Source organism: Vigna umbellata, chromosome 4 (genome assembly GCF_029865625.1).
Source record: "Vigna umbellata cultivar VRB3 chromosome 4, Vumbellata_1.0, whole genome shotgun sequence".
Lineage (NCBI taxonomy): Eukaryota > Viridiplantae > Streptophyta > Magnoliopsida > Fabales > Fabaceae > Vigna > Vigna umbellata.
In genome coordinates, this window is record NC_142168.1 from 32,050,155 (window position 1) to 32,074,127 (window position 23,973).

Genomic DNA, 23,973 nt, shown 5'->3' on the forward strand with positions numbered 1-23,973 from the left:
TGAATTAAATTACCTAAGCTTACCCTTGCAATTCCTTGTGTTGTCTACTGTTGTTGTACGTTCGTCTTGTCAATGCAATGATCATCCGTGTGAATGTGAGCAGACGGAGAGGCGCCACTTGAAGAAATGCTGGAAGAAGAAAATTTGGAAGACGCCAATCTTGTTGAAGTAGAGGTTAAAGCCGAGCCCTAGAGCGCTCGTTCAGTAGTAGCTGTTAGTGTTTTTGGATTGTATTTTGGGGACGTTCGATTATTTAATTTTGTAAAACCGTTCGTCCAGAGCTTGATATTTTGTAGATAGATCCCGAACCCTGTATATCTCGTACGTTCGGCTTCTAATAGCTGTTATGTTTAAGACTGCACTGTTAATTCTGTAAATGTGATTAGTTCTAATTAATAGTAATTGCTATTTATTGGGATGTTACAACCCCAAACAATATATGTTTTTTTTTTCTATAAATTTGGGGCAATGAAAAATATTTATAATTTTAAAATTTGAATTAAGGTTCGAAAACAGCATTGCTATGTATGTTTTCTCTAAAAGTCAAAATATGAAATGAACATAACGGTTTGCTATTCCACATCAACGCATTCAATTTTCTCTTGTAATTGGGATTAGAATTATTAAATCAAAAGCTTCATTAATTAAAAAGCTTCTTCATGGTGCACATGTTACTGAAAGTATAAACAAAACTAAAAATTCATTGTGGAAAGTGGGAAAGAAGCTCCCTTTTGAGTTGATCTTAAGAATAGCATTTCAAGCACTGCACATGGTTGCTAGCTTTCTGGGTAGTGGTCAATGCAGTGAGAAGCAAGTAAAAATCATGTTCATCACATCACCATATCCTTTTTCATATAGTCTTTTACAAAACACTTCAAAATTAAAATCAAGTGAAACTCAATTTCCCTTTAAAAAATGTATAAATTCAAATTAATTTGAACACATTTCAAATACATTTATCAATTCAAAAATCCAACTTTAAAACTGATGAGAATCCATGTATAAGTTTGATAAAAATGAAAATGTTACAAACTTAAATTCATTTTCTTTTGGATTGAAGTATTGTCAAATCTCTTAAGTAAGTTGATTCAGATTTAAGTAGTGTTGTGAATCTTTTTCTTTCTTTACTTTGAATTTTCTCGAAGTAACCTGTAAAAAAATAATATTTTGACACACAAATTTTTGTATTTAATATTTTTTTGTTATTTTTTCTTTTTTCTTTTTTTCTAAAAGGAAAAATATTCTTTGATACACATAAATTTTTTACATTCATTTGTCACTATTTTTTTTACTTTTTACTATCTTTTTTCTTGAAAAAATACAAAAGTTTACACTTTTATGACCATTTTATTCTTATATTATTTATCAAATAAATGTAAAAGTGTGTCATAGTACCATTAGTCTTTCTCAAAATACAAAAATTCACTTTTGTATGACTATTTTACCTTGAGGAATGGTTGGGTGAAACACTTTTACATTTGACACACGTTACAAAAATAAAATGGTCATAAAAATGTTAACTTTTACCTTTTTCCAAGAAAAAAGAAAATAAAAAGTAAGAAATATTGTCAAATAAATTTTTACCTTTATAAGATGTATGAAATGAATGTAAATGTGTCATTGTATTCATAGTGCAAAAACAAAAGTCTTATAATGATTTCCTCAGTTGAGACACTTGGCACACTGTCATTTCTTCAGTGAGTGGCATCCTTTACAAATGTGTCTGTCCGTCACATGAGCCCTTTGCAGAGTTGCTTGTGCCGTTTATCTAAAGCCAAATCTGAAAAATCTCAACCATTTGTGGGCCATTCAAAATTTTGGCAAACATGTGATTTTGTTTACATATAGAAACAGTGAGACGCTACAAGAGTGAAAGCAACATTACCTTGCCCTTACCAAAAGAATTTTAGAAGATAATCCAAATCAGTAGTTCTAAGCTTCAAAATTTTTTGTTCAGTCAATTTTGAAACGGGTATAAAATAAAATCTGTAATGCAAGTACCAGTGTAGTGTCAGTCATTACGATGCCTTTTAACATAAAAGCTCACAAAAGAGAAAAACAGAATGTCACGGGACTGAAACTGTTGTTTGTCATCTTCCACCATCTGTTCTGTGCTTCCTAATCTGCTCTTTATTGAATTTTGTTTCTTTCAACATGTCACAGCACACAAGCCTCGATTCCTGACATGATTCTTCTTTGTCACTTCCCTGTAAGATTCACAGAAATGAGGCATATAGTATAGTCATATATACATTCACAAGTCTCATTCAGCATAAGGAGAAGATAAGGAACTCTTATATTTGACTTGGCATTGTTTTTGCTGCTTCAACTCTTGTTTGTTCTTCTGAATCAGCAGCACGAGCATGGAGGTGAATTTCAAGTTTCCTTGCCTTGAAAAACCAGAAGCTGATGCTGAAGTAGAAGAAGACATGCGTTTTCAAAATTCTTTTCAGGTTCATGTTTTTCTATATCTATCTGTATACATGCAAGAGTACTTGTTGTGTGTATTCTTTCTGTTGTTCTAGTATTCTGCAGTCTTTCAATGAAGTTCCATGTTTTGTTTATGGTGGTTGTAGGAGCTAAGAGAACTGCAGTCTCAGCTGCACCATGCTGCAGATTATTGTGAAACGACTTTCTTGAAAAGTGAAGCTAAGAGAGAGTTAGTTCTTCCATACTCTTATCTGAATGCTATTTTTCTGCTTTTGGCTTTAGCCTTGTGCTTTTGTCTTTCACAGTTTGCTATGAGGTTCAAGATTCATTTCTCCTATGCTATGGTGGTCCATGTTTACATACCCTGTTAAAGTGGGTGAATGATACAATATACCTAACAAATTTAAATAGAAAAAACCTTAATATTATGTTAGAAAATGAATTTTAAATTCATCTCAGTCTTATAAAACTGGTTTATTAGGTGATGTTTGCAACTACCTATGTATTATATTTTTATCATAGGGGTTTCCAACATATTCAATTATACATCTTTTACATTGAGCTTTCTAATTTTGTAAGATTTTTTTGCTGGATGTGCTGACCCATGTGTGTTGGAATTTGTGTACATTGCAGTGTGATGGAAAATACAAAAGAATACATATGCAGGGCCATAGTCACTGTAGTTGATCATCTTGGAAACGTCTCAGCTAATCTTGAAGGCCTTATTTCTCAAACAAGTGCAATTTCTGAGGCTGAGTCACGAATCCAGTGCCTCAAACAAGTTAGTATTTACTTTGCACTTGCTCAAAATATACATTACAGTATGTTATCTAAAAATTAGAATCTGCATAAAACAGAGAGCAATGATATTCGCTAATCAGTTTCTAACATTAAACAACTTATATATGCTTCCTACTAGTTTGTCTGTTTTGCTGATTAATTTATGTTTATTTGAAAACAGTAACTCGTTATTCACAGAATATCTTACACGTTAGTGATGAAAACTGTATGATCACAAATATAATAATAGAGTAATAGTTACCATAGAAAAGTACAAAACAAATGTAAGAATATCATTGCCATAAAATAGATTCTACACTGCAGAAGAAAAAGACACAAAACTTTAACATATGTAGCAGATCCTTAACAGTTACTCGAATGATTCTTTCAGAGACTTTTCTCATGTGAACAATATGCTGATAAGCTTGCGCTCACACAGATGAGATGGAGGGAGAAAGTGCCAAGATTCCATTCTCGTTATTTATCTTCACGTAAATATTTGATTTTGTTCTTTTGAAAGTGACAAAAGTGTTTCTAATCAATTACATTATACTGTCAGTCCATTATTGCTTTTCCATTTATCTAATTTATTTGTGGTGTCTTTTTTACCTTTTTTCCATGATCAGCACCCATTCTTGAGAGATCAAGCAGTGAGAAATTAAGGTACTCATTCCTCAATACCCTCATGAATCTGACAACAATTAATGTCTGACCACATGTTCTCTCATTGTCAGAACCAAGGAAGAGCATGACATTCTCATCATGATGAAAATGAACTATATATTACATTTCACTTTTGTCTTTAATATATTCTTATTTTATCCAGAGATTCTGAAACTGAAGATCCTACAAAAGTAGAAGACAAACACATACTAGAAAAGCAGGAGGAATTGCCACTTTTCTTGTACACCCAAAAGCCACATGTAGATAAGAATTTGAAGCCAACCAGTGTTACAACATTGAACAAACATAACAATGTGACCATGGGTACAACATTATGTTCTTCTGATACCAAAAGTATAATATTTTGTTCTTCTACAAAGCTTTCTTTTTAGTTGCATCTCTGACATAATTTTCTTTCCATACTAAAACTATAGTGGTACCTGTTCGGGATGGTTTCTCAGTCTTAACAAAAGTTTCAAATCCTACATTTCATTTTCAAGTGAGTTTGTTTTCTGTACTCTAACCTGTTTGATGTTACATAATAAATTGGTTTTTATGAGTCATAGATTTGTAATTGTGAAAGGCTTTTATTTTCTTTTGCAGGGTTCCCCGAAGGCTACACGCCATAGAAGATCCTTGCATGGCAGTGACATCTTATGGCTCATTCGGCGTACTAAACGAATCCTATGAAAAACTATATTGATTGTAATGCAAATGCTACTAGTCTTAAGTACTCATGGAAGTTGTATGATTCTGGAACCAAACATTATTTGCAAATATTTATATGTTGAGGCACTTAAAAAGTAGCTACTTTTACAATTTTGATAGCAAATATCGTCATGGTTATGATGATTTAGTTTTAGGTTTTAGCACAAGTGAATGATCATACATTTTGAACTTGTACTTCTGAACATGACAAGGCTTCAGGTGCCAACGAACTGCAAATTGGGTTCCAACTAAGGGTGAATATTTCTACAGTGATTTTACCAGGACTATCAATCTTCAACTATTTTGAAGTAAAGATATAAATAAGTTACAACCAGTCCAGTAATTACACAACCTAAGTCTGAATGACATAATGTACAAACGGGTTATAATAAGAAGCATAAGTAGGATCATACTTCTGCATAACCAAAGCCTAGATGAGTGTTTACGCAGTAGCTTCTCTTTTCATGTGTTCCAATATTTCTAATATTGCTTCTCTCTTCCCCATTCCAACTTGTTATTGATATTAATGTCGAGCTATGGGAGCTTTTAAAGCATTCAAATACTCAAGCTTGTCCAAATAAGAAGATTTATGAGCACAATCAGGAGATTTAGTTGAACTCTTTTCATCATTTTCGTCCACGAAATCCTCTAAATCTTCAGTGAGGTTACTGTTCTTTGCGTCCAACTCCTCCTTGATTGAAGTCCAACCCATGAAATCTGAGAGAGTCATTGAAGGTGGTGTATCTGAAGAGCGAATGTTGGAATTTTCATCCTGAGAGTTTGGGGAAGTTCTCCCAGATATTGGTAAAGAATCCACTGAAACCCTTCTGCTGCTCACTACCAATGAAGGGTTCTTTGCCACTGAATCAGTATACAAGACATCTTCAATCCGTGACAAAACTGTGTAAGCAAGGCTTTCTATTACTCTTGAGTAGCTCTCTAGGATGGCTTGTCCCACATCCTGTGCTCATTTTGAAAGCATTCAAAATTTGTCAGTGACCATCTAGACATAATACTATAACATTAACAAACAAGTTGCAGTGTTGTTTTCACCTTGTTGTATTGTATTTTGCTAATGTCAAGTGAAGATTGTGGAAGCCCTGGGAACTGATGTTTGAGCATCAGCAATATTGTCTCAGCTCTCTCCTCAAAGAGTTCCCTCTTCTCTATGCTCACTGCCGAACCCCAGGAAGACTTATTATCCTTATTGGTCATCTTCCTTTTCCATATCACAATGGAAGCTTCCATCCTATTCTTGAGGTCAAGCACTTTATGTTCTGTGGACATGTCCATTGTTGAGAGAAATTGCCCAGGATCAAAGTATTCCACTGTAATGCTCTTGTAGATTGACTCACCAAGGCTTTCTCTACCATTCTGACAAAGACAAGAAGGAGAAGATTGACCCAAGTTCCAAGCTTTAAGTACTAATGAAATTATTAAGCCAGTTGGAGATTCGTTTGGTTTAATTTTATTACCTTGGGGAGAGATTCAATATAGTTTTCAGGGATCGCCATTTCTGATAGTATTTGAGCATTTATTGCCATGGCTGCTTTAAGCACTTGGTTAACATTGTCCTTCTGGAACTGTAGCCATTTTCCGGCCCCATCAGACAGCCCTGTTGGGTGAACTTTAACTGTTGGTAGCCACCATTTGTCGCTCTTCCTGCTGTTAGAGATACCATCAGGATCCTCGTCATTTTTAGAGACATACCAGAACTCATTTTGATCTCTGAAGTTTTGTAAGGTGTCCTGTTTCATCTCTATCTAGTTAATCCAAAGTCGGTGAAATGAAGCCATTTGAACAAAGTGATTCAGATAAGATCTAACAACTTACAATGAGCATTGCATCAAGCTTGCGCAAGGCGGGGATGTTCATGAGCAGATCAGTTCGTTGTCTAGTAGTCATGATCTGCACAATATCAGAACATATTGCTTTCAATGATAAAATTGAAACCAAGATTCTTGGACCTCTAACTTATAATTAGTAATATGTTAGTCTTGAATTTGTAGGGGTAAGAGAAGTGGACGACATAATAAGGCTGCGTACCTCCATGGATGATCCATCCTTAGCTATTTGTTGTGATGGAGCAAATTCAACAATATGATCAGTGACAGATAGGAGCCACTCAATTTCTTTTCTCCACCTGGCCTTTCTGTCTGAGGCCATTGGCTCCAGCTTTGATATTTCTCCAAAAACAGATGCTGCATTGCATCAGAAAGAAGCAAATTATTGACTGCAAATTTCACTGAGACTTGAGAGAACAAATTTCAGTCAGTCACACTCTAAATATACATGTGTTTGAACTAGAATTGAGATGACTACAGTATCTATTTGTTATACATGATTTAAATCACACTTCATCTTCTGGAAACCATTTCAATCCCCTTACAAGCTAGTAGGAACAATAAAATAGTCAATTGGCACACATTAATTTGAGGAATTTGGATTCTCTACTGGGTTTTCTGTACTGTTTCTCTGCTATGCCTTAAAAATACTCTGATGGACAATGATTTTAATGTTTTAAAATATATTAAAAAGATTTTTAAAGTACCAATATCAGTAGAGGATATCATCAAAAAACTCCAATAGAGAATCTGGATTCTTAATTTGAGGTAAAAAAGGCATATACCAGCCAGGTTTGTTACGGCATTTGATAGAGCCAAGGCTGAAGAAACACCATTCCCTGCACCTGACATGTCTTCTCCTAAAAGCAACTTAGCAAACCTTTCCTTCATCAAGTCAGTGTCTGAAATAAAAGCACAAAAAGTCTGTTTAGCAATTCATTCCTAGTGTTCTTGATCTTCTTATAAGTAATAACAAACACTTTATGATTTCATTTCTTCACTTTGATTGTGATCAGATTAATTTAACTGCTACTTGAAATCCAGCCACAATCTTAACTTGAGTTAAAGTTGGAAGATCAAATATACCAGTTGGTCTCTTTGGAGGCATTCTGGGTACTTCAACTCCCAAGCTTGGTGCTGGACTGTGATCGCTATATGGGACATGAAAATCCATGGAGTGATTAAATGAGCTCCTAGAATCAAGGCTTTTTGAGTATATCCTATCACTTTCACCTGCATCGTCATGATCCCTATCAACTAAACCATGACTATGCTTCCCTGACTCAAACATCCTTCTGAAATGAAAAGATTTGGACTTCTGCATGCCACTATGGTGATGAAAAGTCCGAACCATTGTTGATCAGACCTTCTTTGAGTGTCAAGCTGTTACCTTTGTTTTTGTAAAAAAAACAAAGGAACAAGTAATTGGATGGTGAAATGTTGGCCCTGAAGTTAAGTTTGATGTGTTCCCTCTTCTTGATGTTTTATTCCCTTTAGAGTACTGTTTGATCAGCGAGAGAAACAAAAACCCCTTCTATAAAAAAGTATGTCAAAGGATGTCAGCAAAGAAACTTAAGAGAAAATGAAAAACTTGACGTTGTTTCATAGAATTGTGGTGTTTATGTTTGAAGCAGAAAATAGCGAGGCTAGTTTGAGGACAAGGTAAATAGAAAAAATGGCAGGGCAGTAATCTGTTGAGGTTGTTTCTGAATGAATGGATGAGAAGTTCATACTTCCATTGATTTCCCCATAAATGGCAAGCAAAACCATTAATCTAACTATAGCTGTTTATTGATGCCAAAAATGCAAAACAAATTGAAGGAAAAGAAGTTGAACGAGAGAATGAATGAAGAAAATGGCATTTTGACAAACACATTCAATGGTTGTCATGTTTTCTGTTAATTTGAAAAGAAATTTGGATTAATTTAAGGAAAGCAACAGAACGAGATGACTATAATTAGAACACAACAAACTTAGCTAGTGTGCAAATCATATGTGACTTCATTATTTTTCTCTTTGTTCATCAAAATTATTTTTTTCAACAATTTCTACTTAAAAGAGAGATAATAGCATAGCAAGATGGAACTGTAATATGAAATTAAGAGTTTAAATACTTACGTAATTAAAACCTGACTTGTCATTACACGGGTTTAAGTACATTCAATTATTCGCTCGTATTTGAATTGTATATTAATATTTTATTTTATAATAATTAAGTTGTATAAAATATATTCTTATAAAACAATACCATCTCATTGTTCTATAATATTAAAAAAATCATAATTTTATAGACTTTTGATATTATAAATCATATACACATTTTATATTTGATATTTTATACATAAAAACTAAAAAAAATGTTATTATTAGTGAATTACGATTCAATCTATCTTCAATCCAGCTCAAACTTATTTAATACATGAGTTAAATAAGTCGAGTTTAAATCAATCTATATTTAAATAAATTAAAATATTTTTAGTTCAATCCGATTCAAATTTATATAGTGAAATAAATTGATTTATAGTTAGAATTCATTTTAACATCTAGATGAAGAAAGAAAAGAAATCACTAAAAAATAATAAAAAATAGATAAACATATATATCCTATACAAATCTTTACAGAAAAAAATAGCTCACAGAAAAAGTTTATTTCACATTTAATGTATTAGGATTCAATTAAATAACAATTGGGGTTTTTCATTAATGATTATGAGTGAAAGATTTTACTATATTAGGTAATGTTGATTTTCCTCTATATCAAAGATTTTTCCAAAAAAAAATTATTTCTGTTTTATTTGTATGGTATACCTCTTTGTTTTACATATTATTTATATAAGAAATAATTAATATAAACTTTATATGTGCTTGTTATTTAATGTTTATCTTCTCAACAATAAATTATCTTACTTTACTGAACTTCTAACTTTTAACATTTTAAATACTTATATCATGGAGTTTATAATTTTTCAAAGTATTTTTAATTATATTAAGAGAGGATAGGAATTAGAATTGTTTTTGTTTCTAAAAAAATTGCTCTAGTCATATCTGCTTGTACATACTTCTATAATTACATGTGATTCTCTCATGCATATAAATTGAAATGTACGTGAAGACATGTTTTTTGAAGTATATATCAACGTAAGATAGTAACTTTAACTTAAAAAAAGCAAACATATGATTTTTCATCATGTATACTCTCATCATTCATGGCATTATAATTAAAAGAAATACTAAGAACAAAGTAAAATTTACCACAATAACCACAAACTATATTAATGTACATTCTCAGCATCTCTATTTTATCTTATTTTGTTATAAAATTAGAGGAAAATCTTCAAAGGAATAACTATTCTAATAAAACTAAAAATTAAAGTAATGTTTCATGAATTTATACAATTTCTCTATCTTTTTTATCAATAATATCATGCAAGTAAATTCATCAATATTTATGCATAGTGAGAGATTGAGAGAGAAAACAAAAAAAAATATTATTATTAGATTTAATGTCGCCTTTATTTATGTGACATAACTTATTTTGATAGAATTATATTTTGCAATATAAAAAATTCACACGTGGGCCTCCTCCTAACATTGTGTTTAGGCCCATCTTGAAAAAATATAAAAAAAAAAGTACAGTAATTTGAAATATGAACTCCAACATGAAATTTTATAATAACACAGGACAGAATAAGATGTACTATATTTTCCTCCATTCAAAAAATATCATATATACTAGTAAAAAATAATGAATTTTTATGATAATTATTTAAATTTAATTTTAAAATGAAACTCCTCAACCTTAACCAACACTGCTTTGTCCCCTCCATGATCCTTCTAACCCAGAATTAAGGAGGAAATTAAGAACTTGGAAAGCAACCATTGAATAATTCCACAATAATTTATGCAAAAAAGTTGTTCTAAGCTTTTAAACTATCATTTGGTCAACCTTTTGAAGATCTATAACAAAAAATTGACAAGAAAAAGCCACAACAAAAACATAAAATAACAATCATTATTGACAAAGAGAGATCAACCACCACCTTGTTTAGTTTTATCATGGTGAGATAAGTAATAGTCTCTAACTATCATTATCTTACAAAGATTATTTTACAGTGTTAAATCATTTCCTGTATATGAGTCACATGCTGCATCACAAACCAGTTTAACTATGCAATTATTGAACAATTAGTCTCATATGTATACATTATGTGTATAATAACATAACCATACAAGTACATAAAAACAAAGAAAGACTACAAAAACATCAAATCGATGAGCACTGAGAGAAGAAGGTAGATAACAAGATGTCTCATTCCAACATTCATCATGGGTCACAAAAATACAAGCAGCACCAGCAGCTGGCTTTTTATTGTTTTCTTTTGTACCAGTGGGACCGTGTGTGTGAGAATCTGTGTTCAACATCATTCAAATCCAGATAAGGATTTTCCAACATTGTGATACATTCTTTTTCCCAAACACTTTTTATTTCACTTTTTCTTTTCCAAATATAAAAACTTTCACATAATTAATTACTATCATTCAGGTTAAAAAAAAATTATCTCAGTCATTTTTATCAGTATAAACATTTCACATAAATGCAGATAACAGAAGTTTATATATAAACTCTGTTTTCACTGTTAAAACAGAACAAAATTTGAAATAACTCTTGTTTGTCCTTTTGATTATGTGCATTTGCTGGCTTGCCCTTTGTCACACATTATAATTTTGAGTGAAGCAAATGTGTTACCATGTAGTGTCTCTGCACAAGCTCCACATGACAAGACATAACTGTACTAAGATTATTGCCACCTATACTTTGTCTAAGTTTAAATTCAAATTTTGCAGATGGTGTCTCCATGGAGATTTTCAAGGTTGTTTTTTTTTCCTATAGATGTGAAAGAAACTTTGGAAAAACAAAACCCAGTTGCTTTGTTTACCTTTCAATTATTTAATGCAAAGGTTGAGTGATATATGAGAAGGGAAACCAAAAGGGTTGGTAGCTAATTTACCTTTTGTGATTTTTGACCCTTCTGTTATATATTCTACAAACTAGTCTTCTTTTGTCTTGAATGTCTCAGTGAGATACGTATTTGCTAAAATTCATGATATCATGTTGGTCACATTTAACTAACCACAAAGTTTGAAATTGAAGATAGTTTCCTCTTTGATTCATGATTTCACTCCATTTGCTTAGCCACCAGAAATGGACAGAACATGAAAATTTTGAATTAGATGATGGGGAATTGATAGGGGAAAGTTAACAGTGTAAAGCAGAAAAAAAAAGTTGTATTTAGTAGGGAAAAGGCTACACTGATTTTAGGGTTGAAGACCATAATTGAGGAATGGGCCAAGCTTACACGTCAATTTTTGTTTTCCTTGTTTGTCTAAATCCATTTCAGTTTCAATTGCACACACCTTTTCCCCATCTTTGCAATTTTTGATTTTGTAAAACCATGTTCCTTCATGAGGCGGGAAGTGCAAAACTTTCTTTCAGTAATATTGCTGTCTTGGAATAGCAGTGAAGTTTTGATATTTGAGTCAACAGTTTCTGTCTTCTTCTTTTTTCTTTCCTTTTTTACTTTGATGCTTGAATAGGCATCAATTAATTGATTTGGTATGCACACATATTGAATTACAACTACCATAATTTTGTGCTGCTAAGTTATAGAGAAGCATTGAAGTCTAAATTGCATTGCACCCTTTTTAAAATAACAGACTCTGACTTCAATTCAAATTTGTAACCAAACAAGGAAAAAAAGGTGGTGAGGGTTGAGTTACATTTATTATAGGGGCCAAATGTGAAATGCAACAAGAGTCCTGTGACTTAATTTAAAAAAAGTGATTTCAGTAACTTGTTTGAGCGTTCAGGGTACCAACTGACAGGTGTAAAATGCAGATGAAGTTCAGTTCAACAGTGAAAACTTGGAATTCATTGAAGACAGAGACTAGTTTGGGAAACAAAAATCGGTGGTGATGGTGATTAAAGTTAATTTCTGTAATCAAAGTTTAAGAAATAGCTTCAAAATCATGATATGTTATTCCAAAATCTCATTTTGATTTGTTTAAGTAGTCTCATACAGTGATGAAGTTACACATAAATTTTGAAGATTAAACAAGTGTTATTAGATAGTGTTTTCTTTTGATAATAAGACATTTTAGGCGGCAATTTTGGTGTGGAATGTTGCCAATTGTTATTTATGCAGTTTTTGGTTGATTGAGTTTAGGTACTTATCAATTCTTATTATTTAATGCATGCTCTGCAAAATTCATGACTGAAGTTAATACATTAATCTTATAGGTCTGAATTAATATTGTTCAAAGCTACTTACTGTACTTGAGAACATGCAATGAGGAATTCTTTTCACAGATATAGGTGGGGTTTTATGTTTTTCAGCTAATGCAATACTAAGTAACACTTTGGCTTTAAATGAATATTATTATTATTACTATGATTATGATGATGATGAAAGGTACAATACAAAGGTTCATATGAGGTGTGTGTGAACAATGAATGGATTGATTTTCTTTCTGTTCAGTGAACCAAATGCACCCATCAAACATTTTTCCAACAAAAACAGATCTTTTCACAATTTTTCAGATTTTTTTCTCTTTCCTATTTTTTTTTCAAAGAAATAAAGAAAAGAAAAGCTCTGGGAAAGTAAATACTGCAATAAAGTATCAAAAACTAACTGCAGATTCACCAATGGGATAGTTGTTTCCTTGGTATCTTGGTATGCTTGGGAAAGAGATATTAAGTAGAAATTTTTGTTATGAACATTAAATATTGAGAATTTGGTTTGAAGATCGAGTAATATGCCGGCAAATTTAGACTTTAGTTGGAGTGTAGGGACAAGTGGATCTTCAGTAATTAATAATTCATTCTAAGCAAACATTTGACTTTAAATGCTTTTATTATTATATCTTTTAATTTCTTTATTCATTACACACTAATTGTCTTTATCACACTCAAATCCTTGTAATTAATAAAATACTATAATGAAGAAGGACTTTTTTTAAGGGATGCAAAGGGACTAAAACTTGATCAAACAGGGTTAATTATCACCTAACTGGATCAAACACCATGTTTCTGCAAGAAAATCAGCAACCTGTTTCCTTCTCTGAAGACATTTTATAATTTTTTAGCACCTGTTGGAGGACTTGAGTTATTTTCAAATTTTAATATTGGAACTACGAATAAGTTTAAACCATATTTCAAATTTATGATTTTCTGTGTACGTAAAGAAGTAGCATTTCTTAAAAGAAGTTAACTTTTTAAAGAAACTTTAGTGTTTCGAGAGATTAACATTAGCATCTTATTAAGGGGTGTTCTAAGTTCAGAAAAAATGAATTTACTATAACATTACATTAACTGGTTTTCGATACCGACACAAACAAAACTTAGTTAGAACATGCGATGATTTATTAGGTTGTGATGCAGTGCTCAGTTTCTAGTTTTTTTTTTATTGTCAGTTTGCTTCAATTATCTGCACCTGCACTTTTTATTCAAGCTATGTGACAAAACATAATAATAAAACCTTCAATATAATAAAGAAAATATTAAACATAAGATCATATGGTGGCATAGCTAGATATTATATTATATATGCAATGATTTACGTATGACAGCAAATAACGAATTTAACCTTAATAATATCGCCCTTCCTGACCAATCTCAATCTTCATAACAGTAGAGTGCCGTAAAGACCAGGTTTCCAACTACAACTACACTACACTATTTATTATACAGTTTAACTGATATCATTACACAGGTTTAACTTTTTTCTGATATGGATGATTTATTACACAGTATATTTTCTGATATTGTTTGTATAATTTTTAACTTTAATTTTTATAAAGTTAATGAATTTATAATACTTAAGTACGAGGGTGTGTAGAATTATTTTACTTTACCATGACATTAACTGCGTTCTCAATAGTTTATTGATTTTCAAAAGTGTCTCATGAAAACAACCTTTTTAAGGTAATGTGTTTTAAAAAATAATAATGACATGATAACTTTAGAAGAAAAGAAGTACCAAAATTTTTGTTTTGATCAACTGGTTTGCGTGGAGCCATTTTTCCACTCTGACTATCTGACCCGTGTGCTTTTGAAACAGGTTTTGCTTTGCTTCTTTGGCACTCTGCAACTATTGTGTACCACCAAAGCCATTTGCTGCCATTTTTCACATCCATGATCTTTCAGTGATTTTCTTGTCTCCAAACAAATCCCTTTGAACAATACTAAGAAAAACACTCACACTGTGTTTTTTTTTGGAAGCTCAATGTTGTTTGTTGTTGTATCTACCCTTCGTCCGTAAACAAAGTCAATGCAACCATTTGACTGTCTTGTTCTTCCCATGTGGATCTGAGTCTCTTGCTTGCACCTCGCTCCCTTGGACGAAGCTTCCCTAAGCCTTCCTGGCTCTTCCTCTTCATAAATGCAACTTTTTTTTCTTATCCGTTTTTCATGAGTTTCTCATCTGGGTTTGGGATTGGTGCTGCTCATTATGATGAACAGTTGAAACAAAATCAAGGGTAAGTTGTAAGTGTTGCATGAAACCGTGAACTCTTACTTCTTTTTGGATTAAATGGTTGGCGGTTTAGCTTCTTTACTGTGAGTTTCTGAGAATGTTGAATGTTTGGTTCAATCATCAACTCTGAGGAGAAACAAAAGAAAAGTGTCAATTTTTTTATATTAATCTGGGAAAGAAAAAGTGGAGTTTGAATTTCAAAAATGTCTTAGCTTGCCGATGGATTCGTGAATATTACGATGATGTGCGATTAAAGTTCGAGTTTTTGGAATCATTTTCAAGTTGGGTCCTTTCTGATTTCAGTGGAGAATTTCTTACAGATCTCCGACTCTCTTTCTGTGCTTGGTTCAAATGTCCAAATGGAAACATATGCAGATAGTTTAATTTTGACAGTTCAAGCTAATGATCGAGACTTTTTTTCTTTTGTTTGTTTCTATGTTGATCTACCTCCTCTTTTTTGCTAGAATTGTTGTGTCGATGACGACTAAGTAATTAATTGCACATGTTTCAGTTGGACAAAAAACAAGCCTCGTTTTTGTCTCATGTAGACAAACTGAGATCCAAGAAGACAAGACCATGTAAGTATTCTGAGGTTTTAATAACAATTGTTGTTTGTTTTGGTTGTTAAAATATTACTAGACTCCCAGTTTGTTGATGAAATTTCTGTGACAGAATATCCCCCTCAAGACTCAGTCATGTATAGACCATTCATGACATGTGATGATCCAAAAGGGGTAGTTGAGTGTGGGGCTATAAGAAAATACAGGACCAGTTCTCAGAAAATGAAGGACAAGACAAAAACTAGGAGGCCGGCTGAGACATCATTGGCTAACAAACAAGACAAAGAGGAGAAGGTTTCAAAAGGATCCGCTGAAAGGTCTTTTGATCCATCATCCTTGCAGCTCATGGAAGTTTCTAGAGGAGCTCAAAGGTTGAACAACATGATTGATTCATGGTCTAGGGGTCTTATGTATGATGGAAGTTCTGAAGATATAGCAAAAGATTTGCTAAAAGGGGCTCTTGACCTGCAAGAATCTCTACTAATGCTGCGCAAGGTGCAAGAAGCTTCACAACACATGGCTACCTTGAAGAGAAGACAAAATGGGAAACCTGAAAGCAGCAGATTTGATGCAATGCCGGTTGATGGAACTGCACATTGTGATCACTTTGGTGAACAAAGTTATCAAATGGGGTTCCGAAGACGTTGGCCTTCAGCTGATGGTTCTTCAAGTAGCTGCCCTGAGGAGCTTAAGAAAGTGATTAAGGAGAGCCTGGTTAGTCAAAATTTGTTCAAAACCACTGAAGGGTTGGATTCATCATCCACATTCCACTCCACAAACTCAAGCCAATCTTCTGGGGCTTGGAATGATAAGCTTTCTGATTCTTCTTTCTCACCAACAACTTCGAGGAGGGAAAGACGATCCAATCTGGTTGCCAAGCTGATGGGTTTAGAAGAAGCCCCTTCAAGATCATTCCCAGCTGTTATACAGAAACAGCTGGAGAGTCCAAAGATTCTGAATCAGAAGAGACATGTATTTGACATAGATATGCCTAAGGTGAGAAAAAATGTTGAGAATGTTAGTCTGGAACGTAAGATGACCTTGAAGGAAATTCTTGAGACTACTCATTTCAATGGACTTTTGAAGAAGAGTCCTGTCAGAGAGCATAATGTTCATGTCCATCCTTCCTTTGATGCTCACTACAAACATGTTGGTGATTTACCTCCTATTGTACTTATGAAACCTCGATGTAGTCCATATCAGGAATGTGTGAACAGTTATGACCATGTTGTTCCTCCAGAAAAGTTATCCCTCAGAAATCTAAAAGCAAAAGTTGCCCCTTCCAAAGTGTTCCAACACAAGGAAGACTCAACCACCAACGTGGGGAGAAAAATGGAAGAACATTTATCCAAAAGGCTTACCAAAGAGGAAAGAACTAAGCTCGTCAGAGAGGTTGTGGAGTTGAAGGAGAAAGAAATCAAGCCTATTGAAAACGAGAAGGCTCCAGGAGGTAAGGTAAGACTGCCTAGTCATGTCAGTCACAAATCACATGTAAATGAAACTGTTGATAGAAAAGCTAAGGTGAAGACCATTGCCACTAGTAGAAAGCTTTCGGAAAAGGAGGTTTTAAAATCCAAACATCAACAACAAAATCTTATACCAGTAGTTGAGGTTTCGAAACCCAAATTTGTGACAAAATCCCAAGAAGATCAAGGAGAAATCAGCTCTACAAGTACCAAGATTAGGAAGCCACAAAGTGGCTCCCGAAGTGAAAAGAATGAGACTCCCAGCAGAAAGAGCACTGTTTCAAATTCAAATACCATATCAAAACCAAAGAGCCAAAAGATTACTTATTCCAAGGAACAGAATAAGAAACAGATGAAGAAGCAAAGGCCTGCTGTTGCTGAGCCTGAAGCAGCTAAACCAGTCGTAAGTTTATTTTTGCTCTCATCTTTTTGTCTCTCGCAAATCTAACAGTACTGTGTATCATCTCTTGGAAATTTGAGTATGGGATAGAAATCCATTAATGAAGCAAGGCCTTCAATCTGAATTCTAATTCGTTGTTTTTCTGAATAGGATCAACGGTTAGGCCAAGAAGAAGCAATGAGTGTTGCTGTTTCTCATAAAGATGATTGCCCTGAGATTAGAATAATAACTACAATAGCAGATGATCTTGCGATGGATCATGAAGAAGTATATGCATCTGCAAGTAAGATTAGAGGTAAATTTCTCTCAAGTTATCTTCACTGGTGCCACATTTCAGCAATTACATGTGAGAGGTTATGCATGTAATATTTTTGAAAAAGTTTGGATAACTGCCATATAAAGATAAAATAGCCATTGCACTGATACTGAATCATGAATTGACAAGTATAGTGAGTTCATGACTTTTACAATAAATACCTTAAAAGAGGATAGGCAGTTTCATCCCCTCATTTTCTTAAAACTATAAACAAACATATTAACTGTAGATCCACCAGTTATTTTTATTGACAGTGCATGGAAATTAAACTCTTATAAACCATAGGTTTCTTCATGAGTTTTGACATAATTTTTCTTTTATTACAGAAGTTTCTGAGCAAAACCAGAGTTCTTCTAGTGATGATTACTCTATGGTCAAGTCTGAACGTGAAAATGATATCATTCTTGCTGAGAAAGCTCATGACATCATCAATATCAGTGAAACAGATTACAAGGCTGACAAAGACAATTCTGAGCTTAAATATTTGCTTCTGACAAGTCAATCATTTATTGAGCATGCAGAGAAGTTCCTCAATCTTGATGTTGACTGTCCCAAGCTCCTACCAAAAAGTGAAACTAAGCGAATATCCAATCTCATACTCTTTTTGGACTGTGCAAATGAAGTCACTGAGCGTAAAAGCTTGCAGGGATCACAAGCAGTTAACCCTTTATTGCTAACTTGTGCGGGGAATCCAAGATTGCACATTTCTTTAGGGAGGTTGGTTGATGAAGTGTGTAGTGCCATTGAGCATCTAACATCTTACAGTGAAAAAGTGGCTTCAGATAATATATATGCAATGATGGAGAGAGATATAAAGGGAAACAATGGACTGATAAATGGAATATGGAACTGGGGTTGGAGGCATGGATTTTCTGCAGATGAAGCTGAGCAAGTTGTGAATGAAGTAGAGGACCTAGTTTTAGGTGGATTGATTGAAGAGATAATTGTAAATTTATGATTACATATATTTTGAGACCATGTATACAGCCTTTAGATATCAGCATCTTCAACTTGTATATAAAGGACTCATTGAATTGATACAAGAAAGAAGAGTTGAACACCTAGGCTGCAGAAAGTTGCATAATTTTGCTATGCTATGAATAACCTTTTCTTTTAGTATAGTATAATGATACTCCTGCCATTGGATTATTCTCTAATGTGTTCTTTGACCTTCCATGCTAATATCAAGCTATTGGAAAATGTGGAAAAGAAATGGAATTGTAGACACCAAACTCCATCACATTATTGTTTAGAGGAGAGTTATAAAGTTGGTTTAGTGATAAAAGTTGGAAGAAAATGAGAGATTATGAGTTTAACTTTTTCAACTGAGTTATAAGATTGGTTTGAAGGATTTTGAGAGGGAATTACCCAGATAAATGAAAAAAGAAATTACAAATAAGTATTAATGATATATGAATAATCATATTATTATCCATTAAAAAATATGGGTTTAATGTAAACCATTAATATAATTGCTTTGATGGTTTTATTATTGTAAATTACGGGTTTGTTGAGCAGATTATCTAAGCCCGTAATGTGGACCCAACATGAAGACTTTTTCTCTTGAAGCCCAATTTTTACTAACTATCGAAGACTAAAATAATATTAAATATGTTCTGGAAAGATTGTCTCAGAATTATTTTTTTTTTCGAAAAGCTTGATCCAAAATACATTTCCTGTATTTTGAAAGTTTGTTCCTAAAATCTATTTCGAAAATCTTATCCTTATTCTTGAAATCGTGTTATAAAAATTTTAAAAACTTTGTCCTGGAAGATTTCTGGAACACTGAATCCAGAAATCACTTTTACAAAGGATAAGGCAGTCATTTTGAAAATCATGAAGGTGTAGCTAGGAAATCATGGGGTTGAAAGAAGAAAAAACATGCAAGAATTTGCTCTTAAATATGGCCTATTTATCTTCACACCATAATACTTTCTTCTTACACCTCACACCTCCATAGGTATAGGAAAAGGCCAAATTGTCCATAGGTTGGAAAGGAAACATTCTGAATTTCACATTTCAAATTTACGTTTTGAATTGTGGAATTTAAAACTCAAAAATTATGTATTGCAGATTATACAATTTGAAAATGTATACAATCACAAGTCTAAAGGTTGTTTAAACTCTACTATTATAAATATCACAAACTTTAATTTTATCTTAATTGATACTTAAACTTTATCTTTTATACATACATTAATTTTGTTCAAATTAATTCTTAAACTTTACCCTTTTTTTTCAGTAAACACCTAAAATTTTAATTTATTACAATTACTTTCAAAACTTATAAACTTTTTATAAACATTTTTCTAATAAATGAGTTCAATAATAATAGTAGTAATCATAATCATAATATTAATAATCAAATATAAGCTCAACTCCAGAAACCAATTAATATCGATAAAATTTCAGAGCCTCATAAATTTGGAAAATGAACCGCATGAATAAAAAAGACAAAAAAGCCGGGAAATGCAAAAGTTTAAAGTAGATATAATCGCCAGCTACAATTTCTTCATCTCCAAAATCTGTTTAACACTCCTCTTAGAGACTAAGGCCCTTGCAATCTTAGGATTATTACTACTGCATCATCAATGAGTAAACATGAGATTACAACTAATGCTAGCGATCATCATCATTGATTAAACATAAGATTACAACTATATATCAGTGCCTAGCAAGGTTCATGACTCTCTGCAAACCATTGTGATCCTCACCATTCAAATTTTTTATTTTAAGATAAAAATGTGAAAGAATTATATGCAACAATATGTCCAGTGAATTGGATGATGGCTGCATGATACGCAATTTGATATTCAACTCTACCTAACCTGATTCCATCCTGGCAGCCAACTTAAGTGACTCTTGTCCATAGATAACTTTAGTGAGGTTGAAAATCAGAATCTTGAAAGCAAGAAAATTTACAAAGAAAAAGGCTTTAAAAATTGTAGTATTATGTCACTCAGAACTGGCAAGAGCTGATTGCAAAACATCTTCAAGATACTTCTCAGCATCAGCATACTGCCTTTTCTTATCCTCAATTGCTAAGGCAGCCAAAGCTTTATCCTGAAAAATCCCAACCAACAGAAATATACGAATAAACACAACATGGTTTTAATACAGTCAAAAAATATAACAAACAGAAAGGCTTGTAAATCACGAATACCGGAGGCAAATCTTGGTAACTCCTCAGAGTATCAAGGATGGGCTTAGTTTTCTTCTCTAGCTCCTTTCTATGCTCAGCCATTTCAACCAAAACCCTATGGCTAACCTCGGGGGTATAACCTGCATGATTCAGCACCGCCTGCACCAAATGTTATTCAGGGTGTAAAAGATAAGAATCCGAAGTATAAAAAAACATGATAATATCATACAGAGTAGAGTACGGGGGGCATAGTAGTAAGCCAAAAAACCACCATTAATATCCTAGGCTGCAGCCTATAACAAGAAAACGGGGACTATGATAAAAAATAATAACATCATGTACAGTAAGCCACTTATCAAGATCTTGTATACAGAAAAGTGTACTAAAGAAACTACACGGTATAATTAACCAAAACATTATAAGGTATACAGATAACAATCCATAAACATGAGAATAAATAAAATCTATCAAAAGAACACAAACTTAAGGCGCAATACATAAACATTAATGCATAAAAAAGGCTTTAATTCGTATGGGATAATTCTTTTTTTTCCATAATGAATAAAGTTATCTACTACATTTTGCGATTGCTCACATTCACATCCTTTTGTTTTCTCTATCTTTATGACTCGCACCCTAAATATAAATACACATCCAATATCATATACATTCCAACCATATATTTCAAAACTCAAAGGACTAATTTCTGAAGCCTTCATCTATCCACAAGAAGAAGAAACAACATACCTTGTAGTTGGCACATTGTTGCACGTACTGTCTTTCTTTTGCAGCCATTACTTGTAAATTTGTAGCCCAATTATCCATCTGAGCCTCACATGGAGCTACCTCATCTTCTAACTGAGCAAGTGTTCTGCACAAAAATTGGTTTGTGTAAACTTAACAAAATAACTGATAACAAACGAGAGTGATGCCAAAAGGCTGAATATACTATCTAGGGTGATATCATGCAATGCAACAAAGCACCTGCAATTACGTACCTACAATCTTCTGTAATATTGACTATTGCAATTTAAAACCCTGCTTTGACTCATTTGAAAATGTACCTTTTCAAATATGTTAGCCTGGCTATTGCCTTTCTAGTGTAATCAAGTAGAAGCTTGGATTCCTTGTTAACTTCAGCCCTTTTTTCCTCCACTCCAGTCTTCCTTAGGGAAATATCACCCATAGCTACAAGAAAGCTAAACACAGATTCCAGGGTGAATCCAAACTTCCAATATTGATACAAACAAAACAACAAAGGACAAACCAAACAAAACGCACCTACTCATTTCAGTATCTCTTATATTCAACAAGTTGGCCACATTTGCTAGAACTTGTGCTGATGTAACCACATTGGAGGGCAGGCTCTCCTGCGCTAAGCCCACATTCTCCAAAATCTCCCTAATCCTCGCAGCTGCAAATAATCATCATCATCACCAAAGGATTTAAAAATTGACTATGCTTAAATGTTACCAAGGCAGAAAGCTATAAACTTTCGGTAGGTTGATATAACTTATTCCATGCTTCGTAACTGCCTCAATAAGTTTATGTGATCTTTACCAAAATTATGATGTCGAGAACAAAACCAATACCAAAAACATCTATAAAGAATTTTCATTTTTTGGTGAAATAGAAAACAGAATTTGAAATCCAACTAAAATAGCATCGTGATCAAGCAATGTCTATGCTCAAATGATTTCTCAGTCTCAATAACTTCAGAATAATGATCCTCAGTCTGCAATATTAACCAAACTGTAACCACATTTCCCAGGAGAACATGTTCCGATATTGGAGGGCAAGCTGTCTCGCAACATACCCACGCTTTTCAAAATCTCCACAATCCTGGCAGCTGCAAGGTTTTAAATCCCAATGCGTAGCCACAATAGCAGCCAAATTTGCCGGCAACTTCAATAATCACGATCGTTTTGCGGATTGGGAAAAAAAATGAGGAACCTAGCCATAACCCTAACTAGAAACAAATCATCATCACCATAGTTTCCACAATCCGTGGCTATGGCATCACAGCTTAGCCTGTCCAATTTCAGTAGTACGTAATATTCCACAATTGAAAACCACCGTCGTTTTGACGACAGAAAGCGTGCGAAACCCTAACCCTAAGAGTGACTGACCTTGGGATCGGTACTCGGAGGCCTTGAGGCGGAAATCACGAGCTACAAGGCGCGCGGCCTCGTCTTTGGCTTTAGAAAGAGTGATGAGATGGTGCAAATGCGAGACGCTGCGCGGTGTGTATTCGAATTCCGGAACGGGTTTCCCAACGCCTTCGAACGTCTTCGCAAGCCATTCCTTCACTTCCGCCACAGCCTCTTTCTCGCTCATTCTTCTCTGAAACACATAAGCACACACTCGATTTCAGATCAAGTCCAATGAATCAAAACCACAATTGAGTGCAACATATTTCAAATCTCTTCATGTGAACAAAACAAGAAAAAGAAAACAAAATCGTTACCTTCTTCTGAATCTAATGAATCAATTCTTCTCACTGCTAACGCTTTCTACTTTCCTCGTTTCAGTGGCGCGTGATTACGGATAAATTCTCCTGTATAATTTGAATTTATTTCGAACAGCATTGCAATAAAGCTTTTTCTTCTTTTTTTTTAACGCTAGTTGATTTGTTACTCTAAATAAAAATACATTTTCCGCGACAGAAACTTGAAAATGCAGTATTTCTGTTTTGTTTTTTATTTATTTTTTAGGATCGAAAAATGTCGTGGAAAGTGAAACTTGTATGAACTGTGACTACGTGAAAATGGAGAAATTAATTGATATTTAAATGAATTATTGTTCTTTATAAATTAAAAATTTTAAATAATGTAATATAGTCAAAATAAAAATCAAGTGACATGTAAAAAGTAATATTTTTAGGTGAAATATGTAACTAATACTAAATATAAGTAATAGTTTAATTATTTATAGTATCTTACATGATTATGATTCATCTTGTTGTTTATATATAATATAAGTCTTCACACTTTAAGAATAATAAGATATTATCCATTTTATATTAAATCTTTACGAATTTACTTTTATACCACTCTAAAAAATCTTCTATTAAATAGAAATATATATATATATATATATATATATATATATATAAACTCATATCTTCTTATAC

At 33.2% G+C, this 23,973-nt stretch overlaps 4 protein-coding genes across 8 annotated transcripts; 2 read left to right on the forward strand and 2 right to left on the reverse strand.

The window, feature by feature from the left end:
• Window positions 1–1,917: 1,917 nt before the first annotated feature.
• LOC124839257 (protein ABIL1-like) lies at window positions 1,918–4,865 on the forward strand. Of its 2 annotated transcripts, none has more exons than XM_088114174.1 (9): window positions 1,918–2,209; window positions 2,354–2,453; window positions 2,577–2,659; window positions 3,064–3,211; window positions 3,602–3,701; window positions 3,837–3,873; window positions 4,037–4,197; window positions 4,308–4,372; window positions 4,477–4,865. In XM_088114174.1, the coding sequence occupies exons 2-9, from the start codon at window positions 2,364–2,366 to the stop codon at window positions 4,561–4,563; spliced, it is 771 nt and encodes a 256-aa protein (XP_087970300.1). In that variant the 5' UTR covers window positions 1,918–2,209; window positions 2,354–2,363; the 3' UTR covers window positions 4,564–4,865. The 2 variants fall into 2 exon arrangements, with proteins under 2 accessions (XP_087970300.1, XP_087970301.1); XM_088114175.1 differs by having other exon boundaries at window positions 1,919–2,209; window positions 2,357–2,453.
• Window positions 4,866–5,005: 140 nt separating this feature from the next.
• On the reverse strand, window positions 5,006–8,330 carry LOC124839255 (rho guanine nucleotide exchange factor 8-like). Its single transcript, XM_047315008.2, has 7 exons — window positions 7,512–8,330; window positions 7,211–7,327; window positions 6,628–6,782; window positions 6,415–6,489; window positions 6,057–6,329; window positions 5,635–5,955; window positions 5,006–5,542 (listed from the first exon to the last, which is right to left on the reverse strand). Exons 1-7 carry the CDS (start codon window positions 7,777–7,779, stop codon window positions 5,105–5,107), a joined length of 1,647 nt encoding a protein of 548 aa, XP_047170964.1. The 5' UTR covers window positions 7,780–8,330; the 3' UTR covers window positions 5,006–5,104.
• A 6,112-nt stretch (window positions 8,331–14,442) lies between these two features.
• Window positions 14,443–18,814, forward strand: LOC124839264 (uncharacterized). Of its 4 annotated transcripts, none has more exons than XM_047315022.2 (5): window positions 14,443–14,960; window positions 15,468–15,534; window positions 15,629–17,385; window positions 17,533–17,677; window positions 18,028–18,814. In XM_047315022.2, the coding sequence occupies exons 3-5, from the start codon at window positions 15,652–15,654 to the stop codon at window positions 18,654–18,656; spliced, it is 2,508 nt and encodes an 835-aa protein (XP_047170978.1). In that variant the 5' UTR covers window positions 14,443–14,960; window positions 15,468–15,534; window positions 15,629–15,651; the 3' UTR covers window positions 18,657–18,814. The 4 variants fall into 4 exon arrangements, with proteins under 4 accessions (XP_047170978.1, XP_047170976.1, XP_087970847.1 ...); XM_047315020.2 differs by having other exon boundaries at window positions 14,446–14,967; window positions 18,025–18,814; XM_088114721.1 differs by having other exon boundaries at window positions 14,446–14,960; window positions 15,421–15,534; window positions 18,025–18,814.
• A 1,491-nt stretch (window positions 18,815–20,305) lies between these two features.
• AUG1 (HAUS augmin-like complex subunit) lies at window positions 20,306–23,627 on the reverse strand. Its single transcript, XM_047315035.2, has 7 exons — window positions 23,308–23,627; window positions 22,970–23,183; window positions 22,122–22,254; window positions 21,905–22,039; window positions 21,588–21,711; window positions 20,862–20,999; window positions 20,306–20,761 (listed from the first exon to the last, which is right to left on the reverse strand). Exons 2-7 carry the CDS (start codon window positions 23,175–23,177, stop codon window positions 20,654–20,656), a joined length of 846 nt encoding a protein of 281 aa, XP_047170991.1. The 5' UTR covers window positions 23,178–23,183; window positions 23,308–23,627; the 3' UTR covers window positions 20,306–20,653.
• Window positions 23,628–23,973: the final 346 nt, after the last annotated feature.